The 13,861-nt window shown below is 47.6% G+C and overlaps 1 protein-coding gene across 4 annotated transcripts in view; it reads left to right on the top strand.

The window, feature by feature from the left end:
* The first annotated feature begins 2,019 nt into the window (after window positions 1-2,019).
* The window catches only part of Utx (Utx histone demethylase), a 105,327-nt gene continuing 93,485 nt past the window's right edge, over window positions 2,020-13,861 (top strand). For 3 of the 4 annotated variants that reach the window (XM_077699621.1, XM_077699620.1, XM_077699619.1), the window contains exons 1-5: window positions 2,020-2,203; window positions 3,015-3,081; window positions 3,625-3,883; window positions 4,214-4,263; window positions 5,149-5,207. In XM_077699621.1, coding sequence (XP_077555747.1) covers window positions 2,127-2,203; window positions 3,015-3,081; window positions 3,625-3,883; window positions 4,214-4,263; window positions 5,149-5,207 — 512 coding nt within the window. In that variant the 5' untranslated portion in view covers window positions 2,020-2,126. Of the gene's footprint in view, window positions 2,204-3,014; window positions 3,082-3,624; window positions 3,884-4,213; window positions 4,264-5,148; window positions 5,208-10,456; window positions 12,814-13,861 lie in introns of those variants that run through there. The other variant, XM_077699623.1, reaches the window with a different exon arrangement.

Raw genomic sequence — 13,861 nt, 5'->3', positions numbered from 1 at the left:
AGCAGCGCAATGTTTTTTTTTTTCTTGCATTTTTTTGCTAATGCCACCGGACCAAGCTTAAGCTTAAACAGCTCCGCTGTTAAAAGTCTGCCTCAATGCACGCAAAGGTGCGGGAAACCATTCCAAAGGCCAGTACTTGCCCGCCATGATGGTGACTCGGCAGCTAAGTCATTGTACGTGTTGCTGAGCGCGAGGACATGGTTTGATTCCAGGCACGGTGGCTGCTTTTCGGGTGAAGGCGAAAAGCTCGTGTTGCGAGAAGTTCGGGGAAGATCAGTTGCTCTCCTCCGCTACGGCACTTTCCGAAGCCCAGGTGGAGCTTGGGCGCGCGAAACTACAGTTTGCTTCGGCGTGGCAGCCGCCGTGGCGCGAATGACAAACGCATGATGAGATACTGGCGGCGAAAGCACGGGGATTTCCGCTGGACGAAAGAAATATACCCTCTTATAATTAGGGCATTTCACGTCTGAAACCGGGAGAGAAATCGGGTTTTTGGTAACGTCTTCCTTAAATATCGGTTTTATTTTTGTAAACGGGGAAATGTTGTTTCCATTGACATATTTGGAACCCAAAAAATACAAGTCGTCATATCATTTAGGCTAGGGCTGAGACCTGCTTTCAATTATTTACGAGGAAACGTCGGCGCGACATTTGCTGGTGGGACAAACCAGTGACATTTGCTGGTGGGAGCCGTCCAGTTATGTCACATGTCCTTATTGTGGCAGATAGATAGATGCTTTATTATGTACACAGACAATTGGGCTGCGAGACAGTACACATTGTCTCATGCAGAACTTGTACAATTGCACAACAGGAACAAATAATAATCTGTTTTGTGACAGACCTCTCCTGACATGAAAAGGTCTCAATTCAAACATTCATTGAATTTCATTTTCATTTAAACGTTTTCATTGCTTCTTACAGCAGCATAAAAGAAATGTAGACAAAGGTAGCAGACAAGACGAGCGCTGACTCACAACTGGTTTACTTATCACAGTATTTAAGGACAGAAAGTACCCTTGTGTAGTTCAAGCAAAATCCCTGCTTTGGGATGCATTGACGTCGTCCCGACCCGACGTCCCGGCCACCCCGGCGCATGCGTGACTACTTCATTTCATTTATTTCATTTATTGTCACCTTAAAAGCCCGAAGGCATTACATAAGGGGGGGGGGGGGGGGGGCAATAATAACAGATTGAATAAAGTACACAGTGAACACCGAAGAATACAAGGCACAGCAAAAATCGTAACAAAATTTCAAGAAAAAAGAAAGAAAAGAAAAGAAAAACCTACGTACAGGGTACACCGAGGCAAGCTGAAAGACAAGTAAGCATACACAAAGGCGAGCATATACAATAAAAGAGAAGTTAGGGCAGCAGGGCAGACGTATATGCATTCGTTTACTAGATGGAGCAACAGAAGGATAATTTACGGAGTACATAATTTTGGAGGGTGGAGTGGAGGTGATTGGCGAGCGATAAAATAGGGAGAGGAATTACTGTATGTAGCGATTAAGTCTATCGCGAAAGGTTGAGCGGTTCGAACAGGTAGCGATTTCGTTAGGCAACGTGTTCCAAAGTATGATAGAATGTGGGAAAAAGGAGTTATTCATAGCTGAAGTGCGACGAGTGATGCGCGCTATTGGGTGGCTCTGGTTTAGGCGGGATGCCGTTCTCGGTGGAGATTTTAGCAAAGTGTGCCTCAGTCATGGGTGATAAAAGAAACAATGGAGTAAGCAAAGACGGGAGATGGTTCGACGCGAAGCTAGGGATAATGGGTGTGGGATAATGAGGAATGATAATGAGCGTTCGTACTACGCAGCGGTTGCAATAAAATCTTTTGTGCTCCACAGCTGAGTAAAAGCTATACTTGAATTATTTATCACGACTCCTTTCATTCCAGAGCGCCACTTCGTGAATCGCTCCCCGGCAGATGCGTGGTGCGGCCAATGCGGCGCTCAACAGAGGCGGTTAGATGCGTCGTTCTAGGGAAGCCCGTTTCTGGGAGAAGCGTCGCATGCGTAGGCAACCCTGTGTAGCGGCTTGTGCATTTTGTCAATTTTGTTGGTAGGAATGTGCTCCTCAGCGAGAAAATAAAATCGTGTTGTTGTCAATACGGAAATAAACCATGTTGCCTGAAACTGAGAAGATAGTCACAGTGCCTTTAACAACCCAGGAATTGGCAATTTTAGCCGAAGTCGACAGGTAAGTGGTCTTGTTCCGCTCATTTTCTCTCCAATCAAACTCTTGAGAGTCGCTTTGGTGCTCTCAATCGCGCTTGCACGCTTCAGTAATGAGACAGTGACCTCGTTTTAGTAGTAAGGTTGTTTAACCGCTACACTCGTTTTTATTATACACCGATCGTTGTTTTCTACAGTTTTCTTTTATTTACAGTACACTTTCAACGCTGGCTTAATACTCCTAGAACGAACGGAGCACTTAGCTGTTTCCTGGTTGTATCCGGATTGCACGCAGCACCCAGAATTCTAGTTATTAACAACATTGGTCATTATTGCGGAATTAGGCTTTTCCGCTTCAGCATTGTGTAAGAGTTGTCAGAAATGTCGAGCTTCTCACGAGCCTGTGGTCGCTAACCCGCCATAGGGGCGTGAACTAACATGAAAAAGATGCTAGATACGCAATAAAGAAACAGACGGGCACAAAAGAAGTGGCAAGGTCGCATTCGGGCCATAGTTGCTGTGCTGTAACTTGTATTCATATCTTTAGTGACCGAGCTAGCCCGAAAAGTTGCGAACGACATCGGATTCGCCGTCCTGCTAAATCGATTTGACGGCTTGACAGGAATGGTTCCTCAGCTTAGTAACACTCGAAATAACGGTGATAGCCACTGGCCCAATACTAAAATCCTTTCGGAAAAGTTAGGGCGCAAATAATTTTCGCAGGCGTCCGTCGGTTGCGCTTCTAACGATGTCAAGGTCACATGGCACCACAGCCTTGCCTGGCCGTTGCCTTGCAAGCAAAATCTCCAGAAAGCATCCTCTTACCATTTTTTCAGCCGCCTGTTTGGATTCTGGAAGCTGAGTACACCTGAAAATTTCAAGAGGAAGGCGCTTATTTTAAAGGTACAGTCAGTGCATTTGTTTTGAAAACCTTTGCTTGGCCTTTATTCTCCAGATATTGCTTTTGCATGAGTGGTGCAACTGTTAATTAGTACTCTACGGACATTGCCGAAGATTAGGAGGCAGTAAAGTCTCTAGCGGCCTACACAACGTTGCTTACTCCAAAAACTCTTTTGGAGAAAGAGTTTTTTATGTTAAGATGTATGAGTTTTTTCCGGCACTATTTGTTGTAGAGGACATAATACTTAGGCTTCCAAAGGCAGCTTTCCTGTGGTAGGAACTTTGACTTCACTCTCAAAAATGGCAAACACTTAATCTGAATTTTTGACCCTTCGTAGTTGGCGCTTCAGTCCCCGAATGCAGTGGTGCTTTTTTGTGATGGAGGCAAAATAGAAAAACGCCGATGTGTACAAGATTTCACCAGGCGTTGAGGATCTCTAGGTTGTGTACGATGACTAGTGGCCCTATGCCTCACAGTGAGGGGCATCCTCTGGGCATAAAACCCCAATGGAGACCGTTCGTGATGCATTTGTCTTGTAATGGCAGGGTGTCCGTCACCTGGAGCAAGTACTGATTGCCCAGCAGCGAAGCAAGCGCCCCCAGGGAGGTGATGCAGAGTCTTTGACTTCGGCGACCGGCACCGTGACGGCAATGGATGCACCACTGGATCGCACGACCAGTGATACAGGCAGCAACCATGACCGGATGAGCTACCCAGGAATAACGACAGCCCCAAAGGAGCTTGATCCCAAGACCTACTGCAAACTGGGTCACTTCCAGCTCCTACTGGAGGACTATGCAAAAGGTGGAACTGTGGAACGAGATCTATGGTGTTGAAGCTTCCTGCACAAAACTCGCATCTCTTTAAAGTAGCAGTGCCCATTCACAAGAAAATATAGGCACACGCACACTCGTGTACTGCACCTATAACAGGATTTGCGTTTCATCATATTACAATAATATCCTGATAACTAAGGCAAAATTGATTGCCCCCTAACAGTTTAAAAACACAAAGCTGCAATACCACTCTTTCACAACAATTTTGGTCACTCTGCCATGCGAATGGATGCTGTTGCACTTGAAAATGCCTGTGGGGCCAGGTTTATTTTTTGATTTCATGCTTCTCTGATTGCAGCACTATCTGCGTACCAGAAGTACTATGCAATCAAGGAGGACCACTGGAAGGTAAGCGAGCCATTTTTGTGATTGAAAATGCCTGGTTATATTCTGCATGTAACTACATAGTTTTCATCAGTTCATTTATAAATCTGATGTTCGTACTTCTGGAGCGAGAGACGAGTGCATTCATCTCTTCAGCAGTGGGTAACTGCCCTTTACTGGAAGACATTGCATCCATTGTGTCCTGGCATGCTTGATTTCTGTATAGAAGCAAGCTGTGTACTCAATTTAGCTTGTGTTTTTCAGTATATCCACCTTATTGAATATTTTGCAACACTAGTAAAGCTTAACATTGCATTGTGTTTTGGGGAAGCAATCCCTGTAATTCTCGAGCCTGTTGAGTATAATAGCGTGGCATACTGTTTCTTGAAAAAGCATTGTGTTGCCTAGTTGTGCGGGCTTATACAATAAAAACCTAGGTTTTGAACGAAACAAATACCAACAACAATTCCATGAGTGCCCTGGCGGTACACAGGCGCAGGAGAAAATTATTGTTTCTCTCTTGAAGGCAGAAAACAAAAATTTCACGTCAACATTTTGTCCGACTCGAATCATCCACGTGTAGTCTAAACTAAGAGCATAAACAACAAAAAACGATGAAACACAAAAAGGGTAGTGTGAATGTTCGTGCCCTTCTTGTGTTTTGCCGTTTTGCACTGTTTTTCCTTTTAATGATGCGCCAATTCGTCCAATATTCCATTTTAGTGGCCGAAATTATTTCGTAACCACTTGCTCCGGCGTGCCTTGTTGCCGATATGTAGCTTCGGCATGCACAATTCCAGTGCGAGCTGCTTGGAGAAAAGAAATGCTTTGCGAGCGCTTAATTGCTTTCTAACGCCACCTCATATACCTCATAAATTCCCTCCCGTCATTTTATGTCTTTGCCCCTAGGATGAGCCATTTCTCTATGGCCTGGGTCTTGTGTACTTCCACTACAGTGCCTACCAGTGGTGAGTGATGAAATCCTTCTACCGGTAGCAGCAGGTTTTAAGTGTGCACACTCTGCACATCTACAACTTGGCACATCTCCCAGCTGTTGTAAATGTGGAAACTCAGTACATTGCTGCGATGTAGCTGGAGAAAACCGCATGATGCTGTGCTCTGATGCTACTTACTTAGACAGTGCCTTTGGGAGTAGAAGGCGAAATGAAGCTTTTGCTCATGCATTACTGCACTTTTTTTTTAGTTTGGAGAGTTTGAGCAATGCAACTACCTTTCGCTGATACCTCGTATGTCTCCATGTGTGTGTCTGTGTCTGTGTGTGTCTCTTATGTTGGGCATACAAATGAACAATTTCCTTTTGCCTTGTAGGCTTGCAGACTTAGTGTGCAGAACAATAATTTGAACAGCAACTGTCCTGTAGTTTTTTTAAACACTGCTCCTCTCACCCTTAGAAACAAAAGAAAATGAAGCGGGTATTGCTTACGGAATTAATACTAATTAAAACATCTCAATAAGTTTTTTGTTGCTAGTACTTAAAGCTGCAAGTGAAGGATACATCAATGCAGGAAAAAGAAAAAAGTCCAAAAATATGGCCTTGAAAATTATTTTTGCATGGGGAGATCTTTCTGGAAAAGTCTACCTTACGCCTCTAGACATGCACATTACACATGCACTTGTACGCATGCACAAAACAAAAAATGAACGCACCACAAAACTGTCACGACACTTCCCTGAAATCGGAGTCCTGGGAAAATGTTTGTGCCAAACATTAGCAGGCTTTATGTTATACCTGAAAATTTTATAGTGTGTGTGTGTGAAGCCTGCTTAAGAAAATGTTTGTGCCAAACATTAGCAGGCTTTATGTAACACCTGAAAATTTGATAGTGTGTGTGTGTGAAGCCTGCTTAAAGAAGTCCATTGTAGCTCCAGGCCCGTAATAGCAAACACAAATGTGCGTGCATATGCTGCTTGAAGCTTGTTAAAGCGTGCCAGCGTCACATTAAGGGAGCCGCTGCAGCTGCGATTGCTCCCAGGACTGTGCAGCCTTATTTTGTGGCAGGAGGACGGCCTTATTTTCTGCATGGATTCAACAAAGCCTAATGCTATAGGTCCGGTTGTTTGCAACAAGCGCATGTATTGTCTTATTCTCTGGAAAAAAAATTTGCTTCTACTTCAATGTCAAACTCGGCTCCACTGTTGACCTCGTTGTCATCCCAAGCACCCGGAAAATCTTCAGGTTTCCCTGGCGGGCCTTATTTTAAAACCTATCCACATTTTGCAGGGGGGTAACAGATGTAGTTGGCGTGCGTCCTCATTTCTTTGTCATTAGTTTTCAGCAAAGTAAGCAGCAGTACTTTGCACAATGTCTGAAAATAAAAAAAAGATATGCATTTTGAGTTTTACATGCAGTATTTGTTGCTCCGTATTTGTGATTTGTATGTACCATGAATCTTCAGCTCCCTATTATACTGTTAGTTGCGCAACTTGTGGAATTCTGTTCGACTGGGTGTATTGGGTTTGTGAGGGGCGAAACAGATTGGAAAAGGAAAGTCTCACTATTTCATTGTCCCACAAAAACGGCTTTGGCCCGCTGCTTTGGAGCAGTTCCTCGCAGACACATTCAGGATGTAAGGGGAAAAATCTCCGGTTTGCACGCGGTTGCAAAAACCATTTCTTTTTTTCTCTCTCTCTCTCACCCGTCCCACCTTTCTTTCTTTCTTTTTTGTTTTTCTCTGTGGTATCAAAACATGTTTACTGCCACAAAGATCCAGCGCCAGTCCTGCACAGCTATGCCGTACAGTTCACACGCTTGGACTGCCTTTTCATAGATCGCGCTAGGCTACGTGTGCTTTTTCAACGAACGGACAGATGGCGCCACGCGTCCGGGTTCCCAAGGGTGCCTCGATTGTCGCGCGTCTCCGCTAGGGTTACCTGAGAAACCTCCAGTTCCTTGCAACATTTTTAGATTAGGTGATTAGAGACGTTGCGAGGTAGGCAATCTAAAAACATTACAATTTAAAAACGATCCAACTGTTTTAGATTAGCTAATCTAAAAACATTGGCTTCTTGTAAACTCACAGGGATTTTGAAAGCACCGCCACCGCGTTCGTTTCCACCCTGGCGGCGGCATTTATTGGTAGTTTTCGACGCTTCTTTAGTGTCGAGCCACTGTCGACCAAAACAATCCCGTCGTGTTGTCGCTTCCTCCTATTTTCTTTTTATTCTTCTTGTATGGACTGATAAGAGCAAAAGTAAGGCAACCAAGATTGCCATGGTGCTGTGTTTTTCGCTGCAGCTAGGGTGGCTAGAAGGCCTCAAAACAGAACCGGGAAATGCGTTGTCTTTTATCTATCGTAATTTTTTCCGAAAGTTTGGGTCCGCTGGTGCATTGCACAGCCTTGTGCTGTTTGATATGCGTAATTTGACTTATGTCGATCATCTTACCTTTATCACGGCGTTACGTTTGTTTGCTTCGTTTTACTTTGCGGCCCCAGTCGGAAATGTTAGCTGGTTCCATGGGGCCCGCTGAGACTGTTTGATATTAAACAGAATAGAACTCATAGCTCGTCTTTCGTATAACAGATTGAGCGTGAACGAATAAGTGGTTTGCTCAGAAAATTTGTTTATTAACAGCGGAGCTGTTTCTTTGTTGTTGCTGGACGTAATGTGTGCGGCGTATCAGTAAACTGGGTTATAGTTACTCCTAACGTTTACCGTGCTCGTGAGCACGCGGCTTACGAGGATCGCCCGGCGTCGTCCAGGCTTGCGCGTGGCGCTCGCAAAAAAATACCAAGGAAACAGTTCGCGTTCGTCCACGCCTCAAGGGAGAGTGCAGCGTGTTTTGCGTCCTTTTTCGCTGGATTCCGTTCTGTCAAGGGGGAGCACAAGACAGCTCGCGCTACAGACGCCCAGTTCGCGAAGCCGGTTGCCGCGGGTTCTAGCGCGTGATGACGTACGCGTTCCACTTTGGGAGAAATGTGACAGCCTGCGGACAAAACGATCCGGGCCCGCCAGTCATGCATGAGGAAGTCGATAGATGGATGCGAATTCAGTTCGTCGATGCACGGCCGTCACAGAAATGTAGAAATGCTAATAACATTAGTGTCACTAGATAAGATACCTTATCTAGTGAGACTAAATAACATCACATGGACGGTCGTGGCAAGTGGATTCATCCTGTCCGTTTTTGTATTATTGAAGGATGAAAGTTGGCCTAGTTGGTGTCATGCGGCCCGCGGAGAAGTATTGTGTGGTACCCAGTACGACGTCTCCCCCCCCCCCTCCCCTCCCACCTCCCCTTCTCACCTCTCACCTGAAGGCCAACATGGAAGTAAGTGGCAGTTCGGACCTTCCAGTTTCTTTCCATGAATTCTATTCTAGTTTTGTGATTTCTATTGCAGTTTTCTACATTATTTTCAATTAGCCGATTTTTTTCTCTGCCTGCAAAGCCACCCTCCGCCCTCTTTTCTGATCTGCCGCCCGGCCCCCGCCGTGTCGGCTTCATGCAACTCGGCCCGCCGCCTCAAAAGGTTGCCGACCCCTGGTGTAGATGATAGATTTTTTTTTTTTGTATGTATACAGGGATACTCGAAAATTCATTCTGGAAAATTTCGACCGAGTTGCAGAACTTAGACTGCTGGTTCGCTCTCACATATACATATCTCCATCCTGCAAGCCCTCTCCACTGAACACGCCTTGCCCGCATTCAAAGTAATGACGAAGTATATTGGTCACTCTTCGTCTTCGCCACTTCGTCCTACCTCCAACTATCTTCGTCATTAACCACCGAAGCACCCAAATACTAGTGTCGGGGAGCAAGTTTCTTCATGCCAGCAATTTAGACGTGCCTTTGCCGATTCGTACTTAACGCTCCCGCCTGAAATTTGGCATTCAGGTCGGCAGTGTGGCATTGATGAATAATTAAATGCAACTGCCTCCATGTGCGAACAAAAGTAGATTGGTTGTAGGGTTTAACGCGCCGACGCAACGCAGGCGATGAGGCGCGCCGTGGTGGAGGGCTCCGGATTAATTTTGACCGCCTGTGGATCTTCAACGTGCGCCGAAATCTCGTTCGTACACACGGGCGTTTTTGCTTTTCGCCTCCATCGGAACGAACAAAAGTAGTGTCTTCGCCCGCCCTGATAGTATCGGCGCTAAGTTTAGGAAAATAGTCGTTTATCTTTTTTGTTGCATGAAGCGGACGGGGTGTGTGGTACATGTCAACCCGATACGAACGCGAGTTCAATCGAAATTGACCTTTTTCCGAGTGTGTACGATCGCGGCGGGGTATGGCACCAACTGTTGGCATGGTGGTGCCTTTTCGAATGTCCTAAGGACCGTATATTAAGTGACTTGTCGTAATATAATTTTCTTATCTCATCCTTCCTCGGTTTTATAGGTCTGTCTTCTGCTTCTATTCCCGTTTCCCGGTAGCCACTGTGCTACCTATAACAGTAAATGAGCCAATTAATTTCTTCAGCCTCCCCTATTACATTTCTGTTGCACAGTTATAGTCATAACATTATGTACTGAGCGAAAATGAACAATAAAAGTAGTAAGTACTAGCGCACATGTTTTTCTTTTCTTTTTGTAGGGGGTGGGGCATTGAAGTCCTGTTGAGATCGTCAACATGAGAAAACAAAGTTATCTGTCTTGCTGTGGTTTGTTCGGTCAGAGAAAAGCGAACTTGCTGGGAAAAAAATTCTTCAAACCTTCTTGTCTTTAGTAATTTTTAGTTTTACTTTCTGTGTCGATATTTTGGCGCACGTTAAAGATCCACAGGTGGTAGAAAAGTAATCCAGAGCCCTCCACTACGGCGCGACTCAAGGCCCAGTTGTAGCCTCAGCGCATTAAATCCCACAATCAATCAATGAGTTTCGCTTTCAAGGCTGTCCGCAATTTACAAAGCGTGATTTGTTTACTCAATCACTGCTCGCGGGATGTTTGCGTAGCCGTCTCTTTTTTCCTGGAGTGGGGGCACTTGTCGCTTCATGTGTCGTCTCCCCCTCTGGAGTCCTTCCTTCGCTTCCGGCCGCGTCTCCTCCGTGCTCGCAAATGATGAGAACAGTTAGTTTTTCGCAGTGCTCCTAGGAATTCAACCTCGCATTCGTCTGCGGGCCGGCGACGGCAAAAGTGCTTAGCAGTCTGAGCCTGCGCAGAGCTATTTGTCTGATTTGCGGTACCGTCCTAGCTGGCCCCACTCCCTCCCGCGCTGCCAACGTTACTTGCGCGCTGCGGAGCGGCCAGCGCACCGTCGGGAGCGCGTGCTGTCCTGGTTGCGGCGCGAGCGCCTCCCCAAAATAGAAACGGAGAGCGCGGGAACTAATCTCAGAAGGCACAGCGCGCACTGCGCGAGAGCAGTCGGGCGGCCGCCGTGCGCCGTGGGGGCGTCGTTTTTGTGGGTATGTGCGTGCGTGCGTTCCGAGCAGACGTCGACTGAAAGCCCGCGGCAGCCCCCTTGGTTCGGCCTCCTCTTCGCCCAACCGGAGAGGCGATAAACGGAACCTCGGCCAGACCGACAGGAGCGTCCTCCTCAACCGCCCCCCTCTGCACTTCCGTTCGTGTTCCTGTGCCGTGCCGAAACATCGCTGAATCGTGCACTACGTTCGCCGTTGCATCTTCCAGACATGAGCCTTGTGATGACCCGCACCCGCCAGTCACCAGCCGCTGCCCTGGAAACTTGACTGCAGCCGCGCAAGTTTGCAGCCTACATCAATAAACGCTGGTTTCTGTGTCCGGTGGACGTTTATCGGCGTTTTTCTTCGCCGGATTGTTCTCGTGCGCCTTTTCTGTTTCCCTGTGCGCCCCTCATCGTTGCAGTTTTTTGCGCGGAATAGCGGCGGCGATGGGCGAGGAGTGACGTCTCCACCTGGCCAGCCCCGCGTCTGTGTGCTTTTCGTGGACCGAAAGGAAAGTGCGGCGCGGCGTTCCGTGTAGCACAGCTGCTTGGGAATGCGTGCCGAATGGCAGCAGTCAGCTGGCTCATTCCAGTCCACGCTGCGCGGCGACGGAAGCCTTGCAAGACTTCTTCTTTCGTGCAGTTGCTGTAAGGAGCAGTGGGGTGCCGCGTAGGCTGCTCGCGGAGTACTTTTTGGTGTGCGTGTGTGTTGTGCGCTTTCCTCGCTCAATCCAAGCTGCCTCCTTTTTTTTTTTTTTTTTCGTCGCGGCGGTTTTTTTCTTTGGTCTGCCTGCCCCCTGAGTTGTTTATAGAGTGGCCCGTCGCTGGCGCCCTGTTCCATCTGCTGGCTTCTGTAGGTCGCCGTGAAAGACAGCCGAGGTCGCGCCTGTATTGATTTGGCGCAGTTAGGGAAGGGGGGGACACGGAAGAAGGGAGGTTCGGGCTCTCTCGCTTGCGTTGGCCGCGAACGACTGCGAGCGTGGGAGTTTACATCGACCAACCGTTCTATGCACGACTTTGTACGACTACCGTGACTGCTTACACGGCACGCGGGCTGCAACGCCTAACATTGCAATTTTCAACACAGTATTGAAAATCGATGACGTAATTGAACGATTGATCAGAAAATTGCGCGAACGATCCTCATTACCCAAGCAGCTTGCAGAAGAAAAAAAACGAAAACAAAAGTTTCACAAACGCTTGTACCCGCCTCATATCGCTCGCCATTTTTAGTGACTGCCAATCGCCGCACGAGAGGTCGCCCCTAGCCGAGCACTTTAGGTAAACAGTTGACATCGAACTCGCATTTCTCCTCGACAAGTGATCACTTTTCTTTGTTGCTAAGGCGCCTCCGTTGCCGCATGCGTGCTTTTTAGATGTGGTCGCCATGGTAACCTGCACGGAGCTGGCTCGAACGGGATCTCGGGAAAGTTGCTGGCCAGGTGGCTGCGCGTAGTACGCTTCTGGGAGTTTGTAGCAAATAATCGAAGCTCGTAAGGCTCGCCGCCTCCCTGCGCGTTCCAAGAAACAAGCGTCGGAATTTGATGTAAATCAGTACAAAGAAAAAAAAATCGCGACAGTCAGCTAACTACACTGCCAACTGTGGATAGCATCGGACCGCAAATCATCTATTAAAAAAAAATTTAAGGGTTACGGAAGAACTCGTCGTTTTTGTTGTTTACGCTCAATTGTTGGTTACTGGGTTTGGAAAAGTTGTCCAAGAAACCCGCTTTTTTTTTTTTCCCCACTGCATCCAGCGTTCCAAACAATCTGTGCTTTGTATGTCGCTGGCTTTGTTCCAAGAAGCATAACCGATTTCGCTTATGTGAAGTTCGTTCGTCTGTATTTGTGTAAGTGGCCCGTGTGCATCGTTGCTCCAACCCCGTTTCGAGATTCCGGCGGCGGGTGGAAAAAAACAAAGAACAAACTCGGGGTGAGGAAACTGTACCGACAACATTATTAAGCGCCGCTTTGGCGGCGACCCGTCGTCTGTGACCTTCCTGCGGCCGATATCGCTCGCTCCCCCCTTTGTGATCGTGCTGCCGCGCGCTCCCCCGCCGTGCTGTGCGTGACGTCACGGCTCCCGTTACGTGGTGACTGTCGGCGCTGCTCGACTGCTCGTCGCCTTTCTCCCTGGATTAAAGGTCGCCTCTGCGGCCTCGCCGGCTCTTCTGCGAACCAGACGCCTCCGAGGGCATCCCCCCACAGCCGCCAACGTGAGTGCTGTTTAACGGACTTCCTCCTCCTCGACACGCGGCGTATTTTGATTGCTTTTTTTGTGTGTGTATCAGTTTGGTTGCTTTCGTGCTGGCCGCATACAACGTGGCTGCAATTATGTCCTCTTTAATTTGGGCTGTGATGCCCCTTTCCAACGTCGTTAATTATGCTGCGAACTGGTAGTACAGGGATTTAATTTCTATTCTGAGGCCATTGTCCCCAGGTGGCCGCATTTGCTCACAATATTACCCGCGGAGGGCGCTTTTAAGTAATGTAGGATCACTCGTTATAACTCTTCGGACTTTTTTTTCTTTCTTTTTGGACGCCGCAAGAAATGAAGATCAGGTCTTATTATTGTTCCGATACCTTTACTATTATTGTACTAATATTCTTTTCTCGTCACAGACCGCTCAAGGCCTAATGATTTCACGCGTTTTCGGAGCTCAAAACTTTACGAAACCCCCGGGGCCATTGTTGATGCGGCACGGGTTGCTTCGTTCTCCAAAGTTGCCCAATGCTTGACGAAACTGGGTTGTTTTAAGGGGTGCGCCTGGTAAGTTTAGTGAAGTGGAACATGGCATAGGAGAGGGGTCGGGGGGATCGTGGGGGCCCCGTTACTTTTTTCTCACTTTGGCCTCCGAGTTGTGACGCCTGACCACTCGCATCACCAGTAAGTACTGTGCTACAGGGCTTTGTTTGATTGACGAGCGAGAAGTTGTAAACATAGGCGTGCGCAGAGTTCTCAATTTGGGGGGGCAAAGTCTTACCGCTGCGCCCCCCCCCCCCCCCCCCCCCCCCCCCCGAGCAACTCCCGACCTCTTCTCACTGAAGGCCTTGCGGTGCGAACGCAGTGCAAAGAGGGATGGTTATAAAATTTTTATTTCAATGTGATGGAATTGCAACACACACAAAATATTTCTGAGCAGAAATTTTACTTTCATGTGTTACATCGGCAAGGCATGGGGCAAATTTGGCGCCCCCTTCAGATGATTAGGGGGGGCGGCCGCCCCCCCTGCCCCCCCCTGTGCGCACGCCTATGGTTGTAAA

This window comes from Haemaphysalis longicornis, unplaced genomic scaffold (assembly GCF_048455015.1).
Source record: "Haemaphysalis longicornis isolate Haplotype H1 unplaced genomic scaffold, Haemaphysalis longicornis Haplotype H1 scaffold_2, whole genome shotgun sequence".
Taxonomy (NCBI): Eukaryota; Metazoa; Arthropoda; class Arachnida; order Ixodida; family Ixodidae; genus Haemaphysalis; species Haemaphysalis longicornis.
This window is presented reverse-complemented; position numbering and strand designations above follow the sequence as displayed.